The following is a 21917-nucleotide window of genomic DNA, read 5'->3' on the forward strand; positions in this document are numbered from 1 at the left end:
GGGACAAGGGACAGGCCACCAGGGCTCCCGCTCTTCTGGAGGAAAGACACTCAGCTGCACACACAGCGAGGCCTTAAGTCAGCTTTCAAGGGGCAAATCTCGAGGTCAAAGTAACAGAGACGTGAAAACCGGAGGCCGCCAGCGGAGAGCTGGAAAGCCTCAGCTTGAAGTCAGGCTGGACGTAGACTTCGAGGGAAGACGTAAAGGAAGAGAAAGCTGAACGGTTAGGACAAGTCAGCCCGCCGGCTGGCACCGGACATCGTGACCGGGAGCCGCCTCAGAACGCGTCCAGCTGTGAGCAGCCATAAGTGAGCGGCCTGGGAAGCCCATCGGGGACGGACGGCTACAGCCGGGCGAGGCTCTCGGACGCAGGGTCCCCCCCGGCCCCTCCCAAGTGGGTTCCACCTCCCTCAGTCAGTTTCATTGCTGTCAGTCCCGTGATTGTGCACCAGCTCCGGGGAGGTGCGGCGGGGTGACGCCCCTGGGGACGGCATCACACGGACGGTTTATTCAGTGAAATGTATCTGTTTAACAAGCAGATTGTCTCCTGTTCCCCAAGTCCTGGGTGGCGTGTGGAGGGGTCAGAGTGAACGCTTGTGCCCCCCACACTGAACCCCACGAAGAGCTTTCCTGAGCGGCCGGTCTCGCAGTTGGAGACGTCTGAAACTCAAAGTCCGCTGAGCAAGGGCTGCACTCACCCTGTGACACGATACCAAGGGCTGCCTGAACAGTCTAGCTTGAAAGCAGCCCCTCCGAGAGCTCTCCACGAGCTTAGCACCTTCGAGGCCCGGCCCGAGGTGGGGCGGTCAGCCAGAGAGGCCGGGCTGGGGGACAGTGCTCCGCACGCCCACCCAACCCCGCAGGGGCCCAGGCGCAGCCGCCCCGGCCGCTCCCTCGGCTGAGTCTCCTCTCTCCCGCCCTGCCCTGCCCCCAGCTCACACCCTAAGCCCCGACCCTCCTTTCTTTCTGCAAGTGCGACCTCGGCGCGTGGGGCCCTTACTCCGAACGTGCACGCTGCCCGCAGCTCCACGTGGTCTTGCTGGAGGCCACCTCTCCCCACTGACCACTCTGGTTTGCAGGGCCTCCTCCCCAGAGGGACCCCCGGACCCGCTGCTTCTGCCACGGGGGGGGGGGGTGCAGCAGCCCCACGCCTTCCCAGGGCCGCGGGTGGACAGGCAGACTCCAGGGCCCGCGGCCCAGTCCCCAGCTGTCCGTGAAGCGCCCAGCACCCCCAACAACTCCTCAGCTGCCTCCTCCCGCCGCCTTCCTGGCAGACCTTCCTGGCCTCCACTACCCAGCCCTTTACACACTGGCAGGGAGGGGGGCCGTGAGGGCCCTGGGGGCCACAGTGGGCCACGCGGGAAGCTCAGGGTGGCCAGGAGCCCAGCCCCCAGCCCCAGACGCTCCCTGCCTCCAATCCCTCATCTGCGAACTGCCCATCTGGGGCAGGCTGTGGGTTACTGAGCTGGGTCATGTCTGCCCAGGTCCCCGCACGGGGCCATCAAACGCCTTTATTCTCCTTAAACCTTGGGACACGGTCCTGTCCGGGGCCGCTGGGGCTGGCCCTGCGTGGAAGCAGCCCCCCTGGGACCCGGGCCCCTGCTCCCCGTGTGCACCTGGCGGTGGGTGTTGTCCGCACCTGCAGCAGGTCTGGGAGCCCGCGGTGCCCTATCCTGCAGCGACCTCCACCCTTGCAGCTGGGTTTCAGTGCAGAAGCCCCAGAGCTTCCGTGCTGGCCCCAGTCAGGGGGGCGATCATAGCCAGAACAGGGCCTAGGGCCGGAGCTTAGACAAAACGTCAGAGCCCGAGGAAGGGGACAAAGTGACACAGCCACCCTGAACCAGCCTCTTCCTGCCACCAAGAGCTATTTCCATAAGCTTCTCAGCCTTCAAGAGCTGTTTGGCTCCCCACGAGTTCCAGAGAAGAGAATCTAGTATTTGTTCAAAAATAGGGTTCCAATATTGACACCAAGTCATATTAGAAGCTCTGTGGGAAGGCTTCCCTGGCGTTTTGCAAGATAGTAACAGGGCTGTGTGTTCTGAGGCCGAAACCTGTGGTCTCACTGATTCTCCTTCCGGGAGGCTGGTCATCAATGAGGGGGAGGCCACAGGGGACAGCCAGCACCTCGCAGACGGCAGAGGGGTCCAGAGGCCACCTCCCGAGCCCCTCAGGACACGACCCACACCAGCCCAGTTCAGGCAAGGACGGCACACCGCGGCCCCCTGTGAGTGTGTGTTGTGTGTGTGTGTGTGTGTGTGTGTGTGTGTGTGTTTGGGGGGGTCCCCTGGGACCAGCGTGGACCCAGCTGGCCAAGAAGCAGAGGGTGTCGAGCTCCCGCGTGAGTGAGCGCTGCCCACCCCCACTGATCTGCACTCCTCCCAGCCTGTGACCTCATGCACCTCCCCGCCAACTCCTCAAAGCCTCAAAACCGCAGATTTTAGTGACACTCCGAGGAGGATTCCCAGTGGAATGGGAGCAGGGGAGGGAGGGGCTGTTACAGGATGAACTGTCTCCTCCAAATTTACACGCTGACTCCTGAACCCCCAGGACCTCAGGGCGTCACTGAACTCGGACAGAAGGCCTTTAAGGAGGTAATCAAGCTGGAAGGCTCACCAGGGAGGGCCCTCGTCCAATCTGAGTGGTGCCATCGGAGGAGAGGCGATTAGGGCACGGCAGGGACGAAGGGCACGGGATGTGAGGACACAGGAGGGGGCTTCCCGCCTCCAGGACTCGGACAAGGGACGTCTGATGCTGAAACGTTGGAGCCACCACAGGAAACCCACGCGGACCTAGGGCCGGGCCCCCCTCACCCCTCCCTCCAGCCCAGCGACACCTCACGGGGCAGCTGTCCAACAAACGATGGTCCGACGGCCGGCACGACCCAGCGTGGCCAGCTGCCCCTTCATGCTGGCCCAGGCTGCGGGTCTCCAGTCATTCGCTCCTCCCACAGGCGAATCGTCCTGATTTCTCAAAAGGTCACACTGGGAGAGGTTACACGACTCATCTGAAAGCCGGGCCCAGCGTCTGGGACTGATCGGTCATGGCAACTTCACTCCTCCGCAATGATATCTAGAAAGTCAGGGGACTCCCCCGGGGAAGAGGCGCAGAAGCCGGCACCCCGCCTCCACCTCCGAACTGCTCCTGCTGTTTCTCACGTTTGACCCCAGTGGCCCCGACACCGCATTCCCCAGCTTCTCTTAAACAGGGCTTCACTTCTGACTGCATCCTGCAGCGCTTGTCCCCACTGCCCTGGGCTGGGTGCACTGTGTTCGGGGTGCTCCTTGAGCCCCTGAAACCCCCAAGTGCAGCACAGACGGCGCACAGAGCAAGCACAGACCCCGTGCCGACGGGGCCAGCCAGCTCTCGTGATCAGAGAAACACCGGTGAGAACTCCACCGCGGCAGAGCCGCACCCCTCAGGCGGGCTGACGCAGGACCCTGGAGGCAGAGCTCACCCTGCTGGCAGGGCTCCGAGCAGTGGGCCACCCGGGGAAGGACCAGGGTGGTCCCTGGGACGGCAGGTGCATTTACCACCTGAATCAACACCACCACTTCCTAGAGTCTGTTTCAGAGACGCACCGTCAAAAAATATGAGACAATGCATGTCCCAGCTTATGCATTAGAGCCCTGGTTTTAATTACCAGAGGCTGGAAACCACCCAGTCGTCTATCAATATGGAGGTCGTTGAATAAACTGTGGTACATCCGCAAAACGGACAATGTGCAGCCGTAAAGAGATATGAAAAACACCTCTACTTACTGTATGGTGTTCTCTCCAAGGCATAGGGGAAAAAAGAATTTAAAAAACCCACTGGAAATTCCAGAGACAAAAAATGTAACACCCAAAATGAGAAATTCCAGACTGAGCTTAACAGCGGTTTAGAACTTGCAAGAAAGCATCAGTGGCTTAAACACGGAGATGCAGAAAGCGCTCAGGCCCAGCACAAGATGGGACAGACGCTGAAAACCTGACAGAGCCTCGGTGGCGCTGGGGCCGCAGGCTGCTGACACACACGCCCCAAGAGGAAGCAGACAGGAAGTGCCGAAGAAATCTTGGCTGCGGCGTTCCTAAATCTGATGGAACCCACAAATTGAGTAAGTTCGATAAGCCACAAGCAGGACGAAGGGAAAGCATGACAGCAAACTGCCAAACACCAGCGACTTTTCCAAAAATGCTAAAAGCAGCCAGAGGAAGGACACACACGATGTGCAGCGAAGCAGAGACGCGGGCGGCACAGGTGCTGAGTCTCACCAGAGACGGCGCGAGGAGGACGGTAGGACAGCACCCTTAACATTCAGCTGGAAGAAAAACTGCCCATCGACCTGGAATCCTACACTTGGTGAAAAATATCTTTCAAAAAAGAGAGGGCAAATTAAACTCATTTCCATACCCGCATGGCTGGCAGGACTCACCACCAGCAGACCTGCAAACAAGAAATGCTCACAGAGGTTATTGGGGCTCAAGGAGTAAACACCAGCCAGGAGCCAGGGCGGGCGCGCACAAAGGAGCTGAGACAGCGGGGGGGGGGGGGGAGTTAAACATGCCTTTGCTCATTTTCAATTGACTTACGAGCTAACCGACTGCTCAAAGCAAAAATGACAGTGGAGTTGACGGCACACCTGGAAGTGAAAAGTATGACCAGTAAGCAAGAAACAGGAGAGCAGAAGTGAGACTTCACGACCTGAAGCTGTCGCAGCCCACGTGAAGAGCTGCAGTAAGGCCTGAAGGCAGACCGTCTCAAGGTAAAGCAGCATACTGACAACTGTCCAGCAGGAAAACCACTGAACAGAACGGAACAAGGCCTGGCTGAGAGGCCAACAAAGAAGGGACACTTCAACCCTTAAAGTACAAAAATAATAAGAAGAGGGCAGAAAAATAGGGAAGGGAACAAAGAACTGACGGGACAAACAGAAACCACACTGATAATGACATCAACTTGAAACGATGTAACACCCAAGCTGAACGGCAGCGACTGTCAACCAGAATTTTTTTAAGAGGAGAACCTAACTGTAAACTGCCTACAAGAGACACGTTTCAAACATAAAGACACAGAGGGCGTGGACGTGAAAGAGGAGGGCGTGGGAGGCACTGGAAAGGGAAAGTTGAAGTAGTTACGTCACTTTGAGACAAAGCAGACTTCAGAACAAAGGAATAAAGGACAGTTCAAAACAACAAAACGGGCAACTCACCAAGCAGACATAACACCCTAAACCAGCACACACTAAGTAACAGAGCTTCAAAACCCATAAGGCAAAAACTGGCAGAAACGCGGGGAACACAAAGCTCTCCTCGTAACACTGACTCACTGGGTATCGTAAGCAGTTGACCCTTTTCCGCTTTGAGAGACAATTAAGAAGAAAACACAAGCAATGCATTGGGAGGAAGTATTCACAAAACATATTTCTTCCAAAATACTCACACCCAGCATATATAGTGAACTCTCACAGCCTGATAACATGGTGGTACACAGCCCCGAACTTCCCCTGGGCGACAGATTTGGAAAGATATTTCATAAAAGAAGATACATGTGTGTAATTCTTCTAATTTCTACGATAATCACAATCTGACACTCAGTTGTTTTCCAGTGCTTTTATTTATTTATTTAAACATTTTTTATTGATTTATAATCATTTTACAATGTTGTGTCAAATTCCAGTGCTTTTATAGTATAAATATTCTTCCTCCTCAAATGTATTATAATCATTAACGAAAACTGCAAACAAAAAAAAAATAAGATATACGAATGACCAATAAGCACACAGAAATGCTCACCATCATTAGGAATCAGAAGGATGCAAATTAAAACCACAGTGGGATATCACTGTGGACCTACTCCAAGGAATACACTTCAAAAGACATAAAACATAGTTTTGGTTTTAAAGCAACTGAAACTCTCAAAACTTGTTGGCAGCAATGCTAAAATGGTACAATTACATTGGAGAATTGTTCGGCAACCTCCCTGATGTCCATCCACAGGTGAATGGTTAACCAAACTGTGGTACCTACACACCAAGGAATTCTACTCAGCAACGGAAAGGTACAAACTCCTGATTAACGCAACAACAGTGATGGATTCCACACACACCATGCTCAGTAAAGAAGTCAGGCACAAAAGACTGAATGATTCCATGTATGGAAAATTCTGGAACAGACTCAGCTGATCATGGGGACCAAAAACAGATCAGCGCTGCCTGGGGGCTGGGCAGGGGGCGGGTGCTGACCGCAAAGAGGCCAGATGGAGCTTTTGAAGGGATGCAAATGTTCTCTGTCCTGTTGTAGTAGGGGTTATCTGGGTGAAGACATTTGTCAAAACTCACAGAAATACACACTTAGAATGGGTTTTCTTTATGCAAATTATACATCAGTAACTTTGGTTTAAACGGGGGACGGCCAGAACTTACCACCAGGATATCTTTTTAAATGAATATAAAACGACCACTCACAGAATCACCACCCCCATATCCTCTGCAAGTATCACATGAGTCCAGGGAGAACCGAGGTTGTCTCTCCTCACTGAGGGCGCCGCCCTGCCCCTGGCAGCCCAGGTCTGTGGCGCTCATTCAGAGCTGCCAAGAGTTAGTCAACCCCAGAGGTGGTGGCGAGCTCTTGGGGCCAGAATATAAGGTAAAAAACATGGGATCATACCAAGAGTCCTCTTGGCTTGGGGCTCACCATGAAAGAAGGAAAGAAAAGGGAGGAGGCAGGTGAAGATGGGCTCCCTGGACCCTGGACTGCAGCAGCTTCCCCTTTCTTTAGCCCCCCCCATGAGGAAAGGGTGCAGAGCATGGGGCTCTGTGACAAATCTATGTGAGCACGTGAGTTTTGACCTCACACAGCGCCGGAGGGCTGACGTTCCAGGGGCCCTGAGAATCAGCCGCAGCCTCTCTCTGGAGAATGACCAGCATTCGAGGGGGCCCTAACCAGACCGCCACTCAACAGGGAAGCTCTCTAAATACCACCTTACACACCAGCACCAGGAGAGCTGCTGAGAAACGTGAAAGATGTTACGAGTAGCTTTCCAACAGCTGAGTGTTTCTCGCGGGTGGGAAAGAAAATCCCAAGGGAGCCGCGTCCTCACGTGCAGGACCAGGCGTGGACCCTCGGTGTGACCCGGAGTGCGGAAGCTGGGTAGGCCACAAGCCCCGCCCCCCATCAAGGCCGGGTCAGTTCCCAGCTGCACAAACAGCAGGGCTGCCAGCTCTGCGAGACGGCTCTCGTCCCTGCACGCCGGTAACTAGCCGCACCTGGGACACAAGTCTCACAGGACCCAAACCGGGCCGGAGAGGCCGGAGAGTGATACGAAGCTGCACCCCAGAGCCCCTTCCTGAGGCCCAGCCGCATCCTGGCTTTGGGATGCCATGGGACTCCCCCCGCCTCCCCGCCCTGGGTCTCCTCTTGTGCTTACGCAGTGGGGTTGGTCTTTGTTCCTCACAGACTAAGAGGCATACAGAGTTCCCTCCGCTGCGCAGAGCAGTGAGCAAAGCCACGGAGTATGGCGCCGGCTGACCCTGCAGGGCAGGAGCACAGGGCATGGCGGCCTAGGGGCAAAAGGCTGGTCAGCCTGCAGAGGTGGGTGGACTTTACCCTCAGTAACAGGAGTCAGAAAAGGGTTTGCAATGAGGGCAGGTGTGCTCCACGGGGCGCAGGTGGAGACGGGGTGCAGCTACACGTCATTCCAGTGGCTGAAGCCAGCAGGGCCACATGCAGCGTCTACAGGCGAGAGTGAGCAGATGAGGGTGTAAGAGGCAGGGGAGAGCCCGCTCCCCGGCCAGGCCTCCGTCCCTCGGCTGTCTCTGCCGCAGCAGTCACGCCCCCATCTCCGAAAATCCTGAGCAACTTTCTAGGCCTTTAACAGCAGCCAGGCTTTCTGTAAACGCCTCGCAACGCTTCTGGCTGAGTCAGCAGAGGCGAGACCCCCCCCCCCCCCGACGTACACGAGGGCGGGGCGTTCTCCAGCGCAGGGCCGGCCAGCGGGCACGGCGGCCCCAGGCAATCGAGGGCCCTGATTCTACCGACTCTTCGATGGAAACAGGAAGAGCGGGTGGGGGCGGCGGCTGGGGGGCCCGGCGCTCTGGGGGCAGCCCGGCCTCCCGACACCCGCCTTCAAGACACGCGCCGACGCCCCCCAGGACCGGCCGAAGCCCGAACACGCGGACGCCGCAGGGCATGCCGGGAGGGCGGCGCGGGAGGGTGACGTAACACCACGCCCCTGACGTAGCGTGCGTGCGCGGCGGCGGCTGGACTACGCTTCCCAGGGGGCCGCGCGGCGCGCCCACTTCCGGCGGACGGTGCAGGGCCCGGAAGCGGCGCGGGCGGCGAATCCCGGGGCGACAGGTCGGCGGCGGCGACAGGAGTATGCGGGGCGGCGGGCAGCCCGCGGCGCGCGGCGGGTTCGTTCCCCGGAGGTGGCGGCGACGCGCGGCGGCTCTCGCGTGAGCGGCGGCGGCGGCCGGAGCGTGCGGGCGGGCGGCGGGGCCCTCGGCAGTGAGGTGGGCCCGGCCCGGCGGCGGCGCCATGTGGAGCGGCCGCAGCTCCTTCACCAGCCTGGTCGTGGGCGTGTTCGTGGTGTACGTGGTGCACACCTGCTGGGTCATGTATGGCATCGTCTACACCCGCCCGTGCGCCGGCGGCGGCAACTGCATCCTGCCCTACCTGGCGCGGAGGCCCAAGCTGCAGGTGAGCGCAGGCTCCTCCCACTTGAGCTCTGACCTCTGACTTCGGGGCGAGGTCAGGGGCCAGGCCCTTCGCACCTGAACCGGACCCGGACTCCACACCCCGTGTCCTAAAGACCCTTCCCGCACGCGGGCCCCTGGGCCCGTCTTCACCCCGTCTTAAGACGCCCAGAGTCGGTGTACCCCTGCCCGGCTGATGAAGCGGGTCAGACACTGTAGCACAGTGTCCCTTGCAGCAGGCACGTCCGCTCCGCCATCCTGTCACAGGTGGGAGTTAAGGTGCACCTTCCCCCGTGGTAGCTGGTGCGTGTCCCTCCCTCCAGTCGCTGTTTGCCGCGTGTGCTTTCCGCCAGGGGTCTTGCCCAGCTGACTTTCTTGGCGTCCCTTCCAGCTCAGCGTGTACACCACCACGCGGTCCAACCTGGGTGCAGAGAACAACGTGGATCTGGTCTTGAACGTGGAGGACTTTGACGTGCAGTCCAAATTTGAAAGGTATGGATGTGGACTGAGTGACGGGAAAACGTCATTATCGTTGAGATGGTGGAAAAGTCAGCGTTCTGCATGTGAGGGGTGACCTCAGAGAAGCAGTGTCACCTGCCATCTCCTGCTTTACCTGCAGATGTGTGTGGTACACAAACAGTCGGACTTTGGTTTCACTTGAAAGTGGCAGGTGTCGTTTATCAGCTAGGAAGTAGATTACGGCAGCCGATGCTGATGGCCGGGATCAGCGCAGCCATGGGGGTTTCCAGAGGAGCAGGTGCTGTGGCGGGGATGAAGTTGGGGACAGACCTTGTACAGTTTCCCGCAGCAAACAGCTTGTCTTCCTGGTGCAAGTGGCTCAGTTGGGTCTCCTGTCAGGGAAGGAGAAGGGATGGAGGAAAGAATTTAGCAGAAAATCGTAATGAAGTGAAATATTGTATAACAACGGACCAAGCAGTGTTTAAGTGTTCAGATGCATAAAGTGAGTTCTTAAAGTTGCATTTAACCTATGGTTCTCGTGTTTTGAATTTCAGCGAGGTAATTTTTAAAATGGTTAAAAATGATGTGCTTGTCAAGAGTGTACGTCTTTGGGCGGCAGTGCAGCAGGCAGAGGGCACTCGGGCTTGGAGTTGGCCTGGTTAGCCTGGGCATGCACTGAGTTCTGACTCCCGAGCCTGGGAAACGGGGCAGGAAGTGCAGGACTTTCAGAACGTTTCGTAAATGTCCAAGGTTAGGATTTCAGTGGTGTCTAGGCAGGTGGGTTTCATTTTTAGTACTTTCAGCAAAAATTAGTTGTGCAGTTTCAGACGTTATTTATAAGGGTACTTGAGTGGTCTCCACCGTGTGTGTACGCAGAACGTAAAATGTAGGTGGTTGAATTGTCATTTGTTTCAGGACAGTTAATGTTTCTGTGCCAAAGAAAACCAGAAATAACGGGACGCTGTATGCCTACATCTTCCTCCACCATGCGGGCATTCTCCCGTGGCAGGATGGGAAGCAGGTGCACCTGGTGAGCCCTCTGACCACCTACATGGTCCCCAAACCAGAAGAGGTCAATCTGCTCACTGGGGAGTCTGCTACTCAGGTGGGTATCTCCATCAGGTTACCTACCAGCTGAACGAAGCTGCTCACCCTCCCTGGAGTTCTCTCACGCGTGTCTGCATGTGCAGTTTGCGTCTGGGGCTGGACTGCTAGAAAGGAAAGCCGTCTGACGTTATTGGTGTGCAAACCTCTCAGCTCAATGATTCCTCATTGTTTTGGAGATAAATTTTACATCAAATTAGTGACATGCAGTTTAAGGAGTTCAGTGACTTCCTTTACCCAGGTTCCTTCTCAGGCCCCAGAGAGTGTGTGTGTCCCCGGGGGTTCGGGACAGCCTCTTCTGTGGAGCTCAGCTGCAGTCAAAAACCTTTCCTCTGTCCCTTCTCCTTGCGAGATGGTACACTGTGTATAGGACAGGACAGCGTGTGAATGTTTATTCTGAGGGTATAACTCAGAACTATGGAAGAGGCATATGTACAAATTATTTCTCATGCACACACACAAGCTCTGTACAAAGAAGGGTGGGAGGCTGTGTAAGCGATCGTTAGCAGAGTGGAGTGTGAAGCAGGAATCCTGGTGTTGGGGCCTGTGTTGAGTGGGAGACGAGGTCATCACAGAGAGAGATGGCAGCGCTCCAGGAAGTGTCTGTGGAGCTGCCTCATGCTGTGCGCCCTTGGAAAGACCCCTTGTTCCCTTTTCGGGGCCCACGTGACGCTTCATCCCGGGGGCCTTCCTGGAGAGTCAGTGAGGCGGCGGGCGTGGAGGGTATGAAGGAGTCTGTGACACATATGGGGCTGAGTATACATTAGCTGTCTCTGTTCCTCAGAAAGCCACCTTTTTTGTAAGTCATTGTAGCTAAACTATAGGTTTAGGTAGGAGATAAATAAAGTGATAGTGCTTCATAGGACTTATCAATTCCATCTGAAATAAAGGTTTCCTGCACATCAGACTGTTTCTGAATGTAGTGATGTTTAGGGCTGACATCCAGTCGTGGACACATCCCCCTCCAGGCAGCTGGACGTAGCTGGTTTAGAAGCATCTCCCACTCAGGCTCCTCGCACACCACAGGCCTCTTAGCTCCAGATTTCCTGCCCCTCCCCCTGCTGGCCCAGGGACTTGTCCTTCTCAGGTCCCTACTCAGAATGAGGACCCAGACCAGGAGTTGGGAGATACATGTGACAAAACAGTTTCACTTCAGCTTCTGCTGAGGGCTGTAGGAGTCCAGGAGCTGGCAGCTGAGGGTCCCCGCTGCTTCCGCGCTGGTCGGGCATCCTGGCTCGGGGGCTGTTCCAGGGGAGGTGCTGGCCGCCTTGCTGCCCGAGCTGCCCTGCCTCCGCCCTGCGCCCTGGGCCCGTCCTGCTAAGTCACCCTTTTATTAAGCAGCAGATCGAAGCTGAGAAGAAGCCGACAAGTGCCCTGGATGAGCCCGTTTCTCACTGGAGACCAAGGCTGACCCTGAACGTGATGGTGGATGATTTTGTTTTTGACGGCGCCTCCCTGCCTGCCGACGTGCATCGATACATGAAGATGTAAGTGTCGCTGTCCGGCACCGAGCCTAGGGCCAGGCTGCAGGAGGGACACTGTCAGATGTGCTTTCCTGCCCAGCTCTGAGCCCCACTCATTCACTCCGTGAGCTGCCAGCTGGCCCGTTGCCTCTGACTCGCTTATGGTTGCCTAAACCTTTGTCCTCAGATCTCCTGTCACTGTCAGTTTCCCCCGTAAGTACAGCTGGCAGATGCACCAGCCTGCATAATCCCGTGACTCTGCACCATGGGGCCCCGTTAAGTCATGACCTGTCACCTGGAAACAGCTGTGATAAGAACTGTCCCCTTGTTGATTTCCCAGTGGCTCCAGGGGTCTCGTCATCAGGTTTTCCCTTTTGTAAAATTTAACTCTCATCTTCGAGTGTGTAACGCATTCCCCTAGTTCCCAGTGTGGAAGCCGCAGCAGGAGCACTGGGGCAAGGCCCCTTGCCCGCTCCCGGGCGCCGAGGGTGGAGGCCCTTCTCACCACATCACGGGCCACCCACGTCAGTGCAGGTGGCCCCGTGCTCTTTGCCACCTGGATGCTGTTCCACCGTGTCCCAGGTCCCCGTTGTCTCACCCCTCCTTCTGGTGGCCCTGGGGTCTCCCACCCAGGGCTGCGGCTGGGCGGGGAAACAGCAGAGCTTGTGAGGACCCCATGCTTCCCTCAGGGAGGCATGTCCTCCACTGTTGCGACAAGTGACTGCAGACGCTGGGAGTTGGGGGATCCTGAGAGGCACAGCCAGCGTCTCTGAGGCGCCTTTAGTCCTGGGGGTGCAGGTTGTGAGGCGACTCCAAATCTGACCCCCAGGGTCCAGCTGGGGAAGACTGTGCACTACCTGCCCATCCTCTTCATCGACCAGCTCAGCAACCGCGTGAAGGACCTCGTGGTGAGTGGGTGTCACTCCCTGGACCCGCTGCTCCTGCGTGTTTCAGGGGGCTCGGGGTTGCTGCTGATCGGCACCCCCTGCCTGTGTCTCGCACGCCCAGTGAAGGGCTCTGGAAGGACCCTTGGTTCAGTGTGTGGATGGCGGGTGCACAGCTCCTGTCTTCACACGAGGCCACGTGCTCGTCAGGAAAGTCTCGGCAAAGCCTGCCTCCTCTGGGACTGTCCTGCCGTGTTGGTGGCTTGCTCTCTGTGGAGGTGTGTCCCTGTTGCGCGGGGGCCTGTTTAGGTGACCTCTCCAGCTGAGGTCCCCTACCCAGCGTTTTCTGGCCTGCACCGCGGGCAGACCTCAGCTGCACTGGGTTCTGCTGACTCGCACAGTGCCTTGGGTGCGAGGGGCTGTCGGTCACAGCCAGCAAGGCCCTTGGAGCCGGCCCCATGCAGGCACTTGGGAGGCTGTGGGGAGAGACAGTCTGGCCGGGTTGCTGGAGGCACCTCTGTTCTTGTGACCACCTGGGGGATGCAGTTTAGTCAAAGGCCTGGCATCAGCAGTGCTGTGTTCAGACACAGAGTCGTGCGCATCCAGCGGGCTCCCTCCCAGACCATTTCTCTGGCCAGTAGTCCTTGGTCTCGCTTGGAGCCGCCTTTCAGAGGGAATGCTGTCTTTGGAGAGACACAAGCTCACTGGGGTGACAGGGCCTAGACAGTGCCCCCGGACGGGCCTGGCCTGCCACCTGCCTGCCGAGGCCGGTGTGCTGCCCAGGGGATGGGGGACCAACGTCGGGGCTGGGTGTCCAGTCCATCCTGGCCCATCTGGTTGCCGGGCTCCTGCCACTCACTGTCTGCTGTGAGTGTCGTGAGTGAGGTGGGGCCCAGGGAGCAGACCGCACCCTGCCACGCGGTGCCGTGGGACGTGGCGCTCCTGTGGAGGGGTTACTGCTCTCCCCACTTCCCCCTTCGCACACACACGTCAGTTCTGTGCACACTCAAGAGCTCAGCTCAGGTGCCACCTCTTCCTGAAGCTCCCACTGTCCCAGTGTGTGTGACTGCCCTGCCCTGCTGTCCCAAGTGCAGCCTCTCCCGAGTGCTCGACCCTATGTGCAGGCAGGGTCTCACAGCCACCGTCTCATGTCCATCCTGGGGAGAGGCTGAGGCTCCTGCAGGCTGGTGCTCAACCCGGAGACACAGGCTGCTGGTGGTGCCGTGCACACCCACAAAGCCCCAGCTCATGGGGCTGTGACACATATGAGACACACAGGGGTCAGGTCATTGAGAGGGGATGAGTGCTGGCCGCTCGGAGGGGGCTGGGAGGGCTTCCTGGAGGAGGTGCCCTGCTCGGTTCCAAGAGGACAGCATGGGGATGGGACCCCGGGTAGGGGAGGAGGGGCGAAGGTGGGAGACTGGCCTTGGATCCAGCCAGATCCACCGTGGCTGCGTGGGTCTGGGTCGGCGCAGAGCCTAGGGCAGGCCTGGGGTGTGTGGCCAGATGGCCCTCATGACCGCCCTTCCTGCCAGGTCATCAACCGCTCCACCACGGAGCTGCCCCTCACCGTGTGCTACGACAGGATCTCGCTAGGGAGGCTGCGCTTCTGGATCCACATGCAGGACGCTGTGTTCTCGCTGCAGCAGTTCGGTGAGGACGCCGGGTGGGCCGCCCTGGGGTGGGGGGTGGTTCCCCGCAAACCTGGCAGGCTGGAGCCTGAGATGCAGGTTCCTCACTCCGGTTCCACTCTGGGAGTGCAGGCGTCCGTGAGGACGTTCTCCCGGAGCACCTGGGGGTCTGTCTAGTCGCACTTTACATAACAGACCCCTTTTGACTGGGAGCTCCTGCCAACACGGCGCAGACCCCGCCTTCGGGGCTCCCACGTCGCTCGTGGTCCCCCGGCTCATGTGGGGTCTCCTTCTCCACAGGGTTTTCCGAGAAGGACGCAGACGAGGTGAAAGGGATCTTCGTGGACACCAATCTGTACTTCCTGGCCTTGACGTTCTTCGTGGCAGCGTTTCACGTGAGTGGTCCTGGGAAGGCCGGGCACGCGTGGGCAGCTCCCTAGCTGGGCCGTGTGGTCTGCACGCCGGGACTTCCTTCCCCCGCACCTCAGGCCCTGACCACCTGTGGGACAAGAGGTTTTGTCTGCTGGTTTTGGAAGCCGTTTTGAAAAGAATTCAAAACCAACAAGATGGATGAATGATTTGTAGAACAAGCGTTTGCTTGGGTAGGGTCTAATGTGGCAATTCTCGCAGTGACAAACCAGGCCCACCGGTAGGGTCCCTGTGGGACAGGCAGAGGTGTCGCGGGGTGGGGGGGCCTCAAGGCACAGGCCTGGCAGTCGGCCGCCAGTCGGACTGAGACTGGCCTGAGCTGTGCAGGGAGACGTGGGTTTTCCTGAGCTGTGGCGTCTCGGGGCAGAGCAGCAGGGAGAGCCTGAGGGGCCGCTTGCCGTCTCGTCTTCCTTCAGCTGCTCTTTGACTTCCTGGCATTTAAAAATGACATCAGCTTCTGGAAGAAGAAGAAGAGCATGACCGGCATGTCCTCCAAGGCAGGTGGGTGCCCAGGGCCCCCGGCCACAGAGCGCGCCCCCCCCAGCACCGCAGGCCCGCCGCTTCTCGTGGGGCCTGTGCTGTGTGACCGCCTCTCGTTCACGAGGTGCCTTGGAGCCCGCGTCCTAACAGCCCGGCCGTGTGAGCCTGCGACCGCGGAGGACGGGGCCCCGCCCGGGTGACAGGTGGCACAGGTGCTGGCTCTCAGTGCCATGTGTCGGGTCGTGGTCTCCTGTGGCCGCCAAGCTGAGTCTCAGATGAGGGAGGCCGTTCTCTTCATCCCGTGGGAATAACACTGAGGGGTGGTCTGGGTGCTTGGGTGCCCCCCCGCCCCCAGCCTTTTCAGGCTGTGGCGTGAGCAGTGTGTGTCCCTGGGCCTGACCTCCCCCGAGAGGGGTGCACGGCAGGGCCTGGAGCACAGCCTGAAAGGACGGGCAGGTTTTAAAACAAACTCGGGATCATAGACTCAGCGTGAAAGCAGGAACGTGTGGGGCTGGACCTGGGGAGGCAGGGCTGCGATCGAGTCAGGAGCCGGTTTCCTCCGTGGGCCTGTGCAGCTGTGTGTACAAGTGTAACTGCCACACCAGCCGAGTGCCTTCTGCGGTCCAGCCCTTCAGTCATTTCACACCTCCCGTGGCTGCACGTGGCCCGCTGTTCCCTTTCAGTGGATGGAGGGGAAGCGTGGTTGAAGCTGCACGCGTGCGCCCCCCACCCCCGCTCAGCCCCGCCCACTCAGCCCCTCTCTCTGCCCCTAGTGCTCTGGCGCTGCTTCAGCACGGTGGTCATCTTCCTGTTCCTGCTGGACGAGCAGACGAGCCTGCTGGTGCTGGTCCCTGCGGGCATTGGAGCCGCCATCGAGGTGCGTCGCCCCCAGGGCTTGTGTGGTCTGAGCTCCCATGTGTGGCTGTCCCTGGGCCTCAGCCCCGGCGCTGTCGGAACCCACATCCCTGGCCGAGGAGGGTGGGGCCCCCTCGGAGGGCACGGGCGCGGCTGCCGGCCAGAGCAGCAGACTGCCCTGTGTTTCTTGTCGTCTGGAAGCTTGGGCTCCTCCCATCTTCCCACAGGTCATGTTCACCCCATGGCTCTGGCTGTGCTGGGTGCCGTCCCGGAGACACGTGGCAGGCAGGCGCCCCGTGACCTGCTGGTTGTATGGGGCTCAGGGAAAGCAGCCTTGTGGGTCTGGGGCACTCGGGGCCGAGAGTGGAGCTGGGGTTGGGGCACAGGAGCAGTGAAGGGGTGGCCGGCCAGGATCTCCCCGCTCTGCGTGTCCCAGGCCCTGCCTGCGGCTGGCTGGGACCCTCCCATGGCCACAAGTCACTGCACAGACACCAACCTCACGGGCCGTTGTGCTTGTCCTGTCTTAGCAAGGCGGCCCGTGGGGTCGGTCCTGGAGAGACCCCACAATGGCAGGACATGGGGCTGGGGTCTCCCAGGTACCAGGGGAAGGTGCTGAGGCTAATTTGGAAGCAGGCAGGGTGGGGCGAGCTGGCTGAGTGCAGAGGAGCAGGGAGGGAACTTGGCCAGAGGAGGACAGCCCAGCTGGTGCCGTCCCGGTGGCGCCGAGCAGGTGGCTGGGTCCATGTGGGCGGACAGGCTGGATGCCCTGAGTGTGAGCAGCAGAGGGAAGCGGCGCCATCAGGTGGGCAGGGGTGTGGGGCCCTGAGCCGGCCCTGAGTGTGCCGTGGCCTCCCCCTGGTCCCGGAACCTCATCGCCCACTCTTCGTTCCCCCTCAGCTGTGGAAAGTGAAGAAGGCCTTGAAGATGACGGTTGTCTGGAGGGGCCTGAGGCCCACGTTTCAGGTGGGAGCTCTGCCGTCGGAACCCTCCCGTCCTCCGGGTTCTGCGCCCCACCTCCTCTCCGGCCGGCCCGCTCGTGGGGCCAGGTTGTCTGCTGTCACGTTTCTCAGCTATGTCCCCAGCGGATGTGGGACGTGAGGGCAGGCGAGCGTCACTTGGTCACTCACTGATCTCTTGTCTGCGGACTGGTGGGAACACAGGCTTCTGGGAGCGGGGAGGGTGGGGCGGGTCACCGCTCTGCAGCTCTGCCCACCAGCGACCTGGGCGTTCTCACTACCCTGGGGTCCCAGGCCTGGCCCTGCCCGCATGCAAGCTGCTCTCCCACCTCCCTAACAAGACAGGATGCTGGCTGGCCAGGTGCAGGTGTGGCATCCATGCTTCCCGCTCCTGCAGCAGGTGTGCTGCTGCCCGCAGCACGGTCCACGCTGGTCCCACACGGCTGTGCTGGGGGTCACTAGCTTCCTGGGAAGATTGGGTGGGGCTGGATGTCAGTATGAGGTTTCTGGTCGGGGCCCTCACTCCTCTTCTCACGATGGGCTTAAATCAAGGAACCTTAGTCTGCGTGGCCTTCAGGTTTCCAGGTCGAGGGCGGGACACCTGGAGGTGGGGTGCAGTTTGTTTTGTTCTAAGGCCAGTGACCCACCTTTACTGATTTAAGAGCAATGTTTTCACTGCAAACCCAGCGGGACTGGGGACAGGAAGTGGCCGCGAGGAGTGAGGCACGTGGCGGGCTGCTTCTGGCCATGTCGGGCGATGGGGCTGGTGGGTCGGGGCCTCTGCGCCCCGTGCTCTGAAGTTGGGGGGCTTCCACGTCAGCCACACTCAGCTCAGGGCACAGCCTCTGATGCCTGTTTGGCCAGTTAATTAACACGACTGTGTTGAATTTCACAACAGTTTGGCACGTACAGCGAGTCTGAGAGGAAGACTGAGGAGTACGACACTCAGGTGGGTGGAGCTGCGCGCTGGGCGGGGTCCTGCGGCGACTCCCCCTTGGGAGGAGGGCGGCTGGGCCGGTCCCCTGTGTGTGGCTGCGGGCCTGTCACGGGGCCGTGGGCCTCCCAGGGGCCCCCATGTCCTGAGGCCATCGCTTTCCCCGCCGTGGGAACCCGCAGGTTTCAGCTGGATTTCACGTAGCACTTCCCGCACAGGGATGATTGTGTTTTCCGGTTTAGGGGGCATCGCCTGCCTCCTAGTTTTGGGGGGAATTTGAAAAAGTTTAGATCAGAACAAACAGTGATGAAGCATGTCTGCTAGAAGGCAGTTGGACACCGGCTCTGGGAGCGTTTCTCCAGAGTCCTGTCTGAGACGCTTGCTCGCTGGCCTGAGGGTTGTCAGTGTGGCCGGTTCTCCTGGCCCCGCGCGGACGCGTCCTGCTGCCATGTGGTCGCGGTGGGGACGCCCTGAGGTCTGGACAGATGTGCGCTGTCCTCCAGCACAGCCTCGCGCAGGCCGGCCGCTGGGCTCCCGGGCGTGCGCCCTCTGCAGTGTAGTGAGCGGCGCCTGCGCGGGCCTGGCGGCGGCGCTGACAAGTCTCTGTTGGCTACAGGCCATGAGGTACCTGTCTTACCTTCTCTATCCGCTGTGTGTCGGGGGCGCCGCCTACTCTCTGCTGAACGTCAAGTACAAGAGGTGAGAGCCCGCTGCCCGGGTGCCCACAGTGACGGGCCGCCTGCCGCTGTGCGTCGTCACTGCAGCGTGGATGGTGGCTGGGCTGACCCCGGGCCTCGCGGGGTCGGGAACATTTGTGGGAGCAGAACTGAATGCACAGCCTGCGGCCCTGACGGCTCTGCGCAGTTGGCTGTGGTTCCCCTCCCCCTGGAAGTCTTGGGGGGAAAAGCCTGTTGGGGCTGCATCTCCACCCGCGCCTCGGTGGGCGCTCCCGGGAAGCAGCTGTCACAGCAGCGTCTGGGCAGGGCCTCGGGCGAGGGCAAGGGGTGCAGCCATTAACTGCCAACATGGGCGCAGCCACCCCTCACCGCCTCTTCCCTTCCTAGCTGGTACTCCTGGTTGATCAACAGCTTCGTCAATGGTGAGTCCTGCGTCTCCCGCCTCAGCCTGAGCGTTGGCCGCATGTTCCTTTGTCGCACTGCTGCGTGACCCCAGGGCGGTGCGAGGCTCCCCGCCAGGCCCTGCCCCGCCCCACGCTAGGCCCCGTGTGGCCCGGTGTGTCTGCAAGACCAGCCGGGGGCGGCGTGCTCTTCAGGGAGCAGTTCCCCCGGACTGTAAATGCTACCTTAGAGCACAAGGGTCCCAGCCCGCCTGCTCTCCAGGCCTGTCCTGACCACACTGCTTTCTGGTGGCAGTTAGGGGCCAGCTGGGTCGTCCACACAGCAGGAGGGCCGTGATCACCAGGTGCGGGGCAGGAGCCCTGTCACAGCCCCCAGCACCGGCTCGGCCCCTGGGCGTGGGGGTGGTTCACTGGGGTGCCCACGCTGCGGGTGTGGGTGGTCCTGTTGCCCAGAGATGCGCAGGTCGGCTGGTCATGCGCACAAGTCTCCGCGCCGCGTCTGTCTCCCCAGGGGTCTACGCTTTTGGCTTCCTGTTCATGCTGCCCCAGCTCTTCGTGAACTACAAGGTAAGACGCCCCTGTCCCCACGGTGCCTGTCCCCATGTGCCCAGTCCCTGACACGCCCTGTCTCCTGTCCCCAGATGAAGTCAGTGGCGCACCTGCCCTGGAAGGCCTTCACCTACAAGGTCAGTGCTTCACCTGCTGAGGCCACACACACTCGCCCTTGGGCTGCACTCCTGGGGGAATGTCTGGGGGTCCCCCTTAGAAAGCTCTGAAGTTACCGTGGGGACTTTAAAGGTCCGCGTTTGTCACAGCAGCAGCAGATGTCCCCTTGAGTTAAAAGCCGTGTTGTTTCTCGGCAGTTGTTAGCTGAGGACAGACAAGTACCCATGGCCTGGCGTCCAGGGTGCTGGCTCCACGTCAACCCAGACAGTGGGTCTGCTCACCCCCCGGCCAGTCTGGGTGCGTTGTGGCCGGTCCCACACGCAGGGAGGCTGGACCCTGTGGCCCTCTGGTGCTGCTGGGACACATGACCCGGCTGTGAATTAGAGCCTCGGTGTTGGGGTGGGGGGCGGTTAAAATTCCTTCGGTTTTCTGAGCAAAACAGCTGTTCCTGGACAGGCTGCACCGTGTCGTCACCCTGGGTTCCCAGGCAGTTCTAGGTCCCGGGTGTGGGGAACCGGGTAGGGAGTACCCGGCTGTGGGGTCTGAGCCGGGCGGGTGTCAGGGCACCAGGGCCCCCTTGCTGGCTCCCTGCTTTGTGGGGCAGCTCTGAGGCTCGAGTCGGCGGTGCAGGTGCTGGGGGACGACGCGCCCGGTAGCTCAGGCGGGCGCGGGGGGCAGCACGTCCGTCTCACGGCCCTGCCCCCACGCAGGCCTTCAACACCTTCATTGACGACGTCTTCGCCTTCATCATCACCATGCCCACCTCCCACCGGCTGGCCTGCTTCAGGGACGACGTGGTGTTCCTCGTCTACCTCTACCAGCGGTGGTGAGCGTGGGCCGAGGCGCGGCTTTGCAGGGTGGATGGGCGCGTCTGCACACGCTCGCACCCGGGCCTGCCCGCAGGGAAGGCAGCTGTTGGGTGGCGTGTGTTGCCCAGGTTAGGGCCCAGTTTCTGTCCGAGTGATCTGTACCCCTGTGAGCGTCTCTCCCTGAAGCGTGTGGCTGGAGCTGCCCTGGCAGAACAGGCAGGCGGCCGCCGCCTGGCCCCTGTGCTGCGCTCCGCGTCGAAGTCTGCGGGTGGGGGTCCCGGCCCTGCCTCTACTCTGGCACAGCTGTCCTCGTCCTCCTGTGGGCCGTGAGAGCAGAGCTCGGGCCTGATGGTTACAGAACCACCAGGAGGGCACCAGACAGCTGTAAACTCCCAACTGCCGCGTGTTGGTCATCGGGCACTGAGGACTGGCCTCCCTCCCTCGCCAGCCAGGCGTGACGTGCCCTGGACCCCATTGCAGGCTTTATCCTGTGGATAAGAGCAGAGTGAACGAGTTCGGCGAGTCCTACGAGGAGAAGCCCCGCACAGACTAGCTGCGCGCAGCAGGCCTGGGTGCCGGCCGCGCGTCCGGACGCTCTTGGTGGGACTCCTGGACGCCCCCTCTTCTGCGTTGCCAAAGTCTCCGAAGGCCCTCACGTCGTGTCTGGGACATGCGGGCAGCACTTAGGACGCCCCCAGCGTGCAACGCGTCGCCTGTCACCATGGGCGCACCCAGTGTCTGCGGGGGCGGCGCCGTCACTGCCACGTATGCCGCCCGCCCGCCCGCAGACGCCGCGCAGGGAGGCACGGATTCAGCCTCACGCCGTCCGTGAGTGCTCCCGGAAGGAACGTCAAACGCCTCTTTAAATCCATTCCGTGTAGACTCTGGGGTCAAAGGCTTTTTTCCTTTTTGTTTAAAATTTGGTTGTTTTAAAGCTTAATGTATGTATGTTTCTATTTTAAAATAAATTTCTCTGGCTGTCACATTTGTGCCAGCCTGGCACCGCGTGGAAGCTGTTTCAGATGCATACGTGGGTTCACCGCACTCCTGGAAGTGAGCACACGACGTACACTTGTGAGAAGGTGCAGATTTAAAGACTGACTCCAAGCCTTCAGGTCGTGGCTGCTCTTAAGCAATCACGCCTGCTGTTGCATCATCACACTCGTGAGGAGTCAGATGGACCAGGGCTCTCGGTAGAGAAATGCTCTAGGTTAGCACGGCGGGAGAAGAGCAGGCAATCCAGTCTCCATCATCCTGAGGTCACCCTGGCGGGCTGTGGTCTCAGAAGGTCATCAGTGGCCCTGCCCCTGGCATGTGTGGCTGAGGTGGTCGGCGGCTGGAGGTGGCCCTTGTGGTCAGGACCATGTGCCCCTCCACATGTCCCCACACAGAACCGACCGAGGGGTCAGCAGCGGTCAGCAGAGCCCAGTGGCCTCGCTCCACTTGAGAGAAACATCTTGGGTCTTCCAGGCAGGGCCCCACAGTCGGATCCTCCAGC

General features: G+C 59.8%; 1 protein-coding gene and 1 long non-coding RNA gene across 2 annotated transcripts; one reads left to right on the forward strand and one right to left on the reverse strand.

Moving 5' to 3' along the window:
- Positions 1–5573: 5573 nt before the first annotated feature.
- Positions 5574–7353, reverse strand: LOC140690141 (uncharacterized). Its single transcript, XR_012065325.1, has 2 exons — positions 6645–7353; positions 5574–5712 (listed from the first exon to the last, which is right to left on the reverse strand). It is a non-coding gene; the product is annotated as an uncharacterized lncRNA (long non-coding RNA).
- A 913-nt stretch (positions 7354–8266) lies between these two features.
- CLPTM1L (CLPTM1 like) lies at positions 8267–21421 on the forward strand. Its single transcript, XM_006198376.4, has 17 exons — positions 8267–8675; positions 9063–9163; positions 10046–10235; positions 11576–11721; positions 12527–12605; positions 14117–14234; positions 14513–14607; positions 15058–15142; positions 15895–15998; positions 16874–16939; positions 17831–17881; positions 18483–18565; positions 18931–18965; positions 19456–19511; positions 19586–19630; positions 20321–20436; positions 20900–21421. Exons 1-17 carry the CDS (start codon positions 8514–8516, stop codon positions 20970–20972), a joined length of 1605 nt encoding a protein of 534 aa, XP_006198438.1. The 5' UTR covers positions 8267–8513; the 3' UTR covers positions 20973–21421.
- The last annotated feature ends 496 nt before the right edge of the window (positions 21422–21917 follow it).

Source organism: Vicugna pacos, chromosome 3, assembly GCF_048564905.1.
Source record: "Vicugna pacos chromosome 3, VicPac4, whole genome shotgun sequence".
Classification (NCBI taxonomy): domain Eukaryota; kingdom Metazoa; phylum Chordata; class Mammalia; order Artiodactyla; family Camelidae; genus Vicugna; species Vicugna pacos.

Excerpts from the sequence above, each read along its gene's own strand:
- CLPTM1L (XM_006198376.4), top strand. The coding sequence starts at position 8,514 with ATGTGGAGCGGCCGCAGCTCCTTCACCAGCCTGGTCGTGGGCGTGTTC. Across the intron at positions 14,235-14,512 it reads GTTCTCGCTGCAGCAGTTCG|GGTTTTCCGAGAAGGACGCA; the intron begins GTGAGGACGCCG and ends CCTTCTCCACAG. Across the intron at positions 18,566-18,930 it reads CTGAACGTCAAGTACAAGAG|CTGGTACTCCTGGTTGATCA; the intron begins GTGAGAGCCCGC and ends TTCCCTTCCTAG.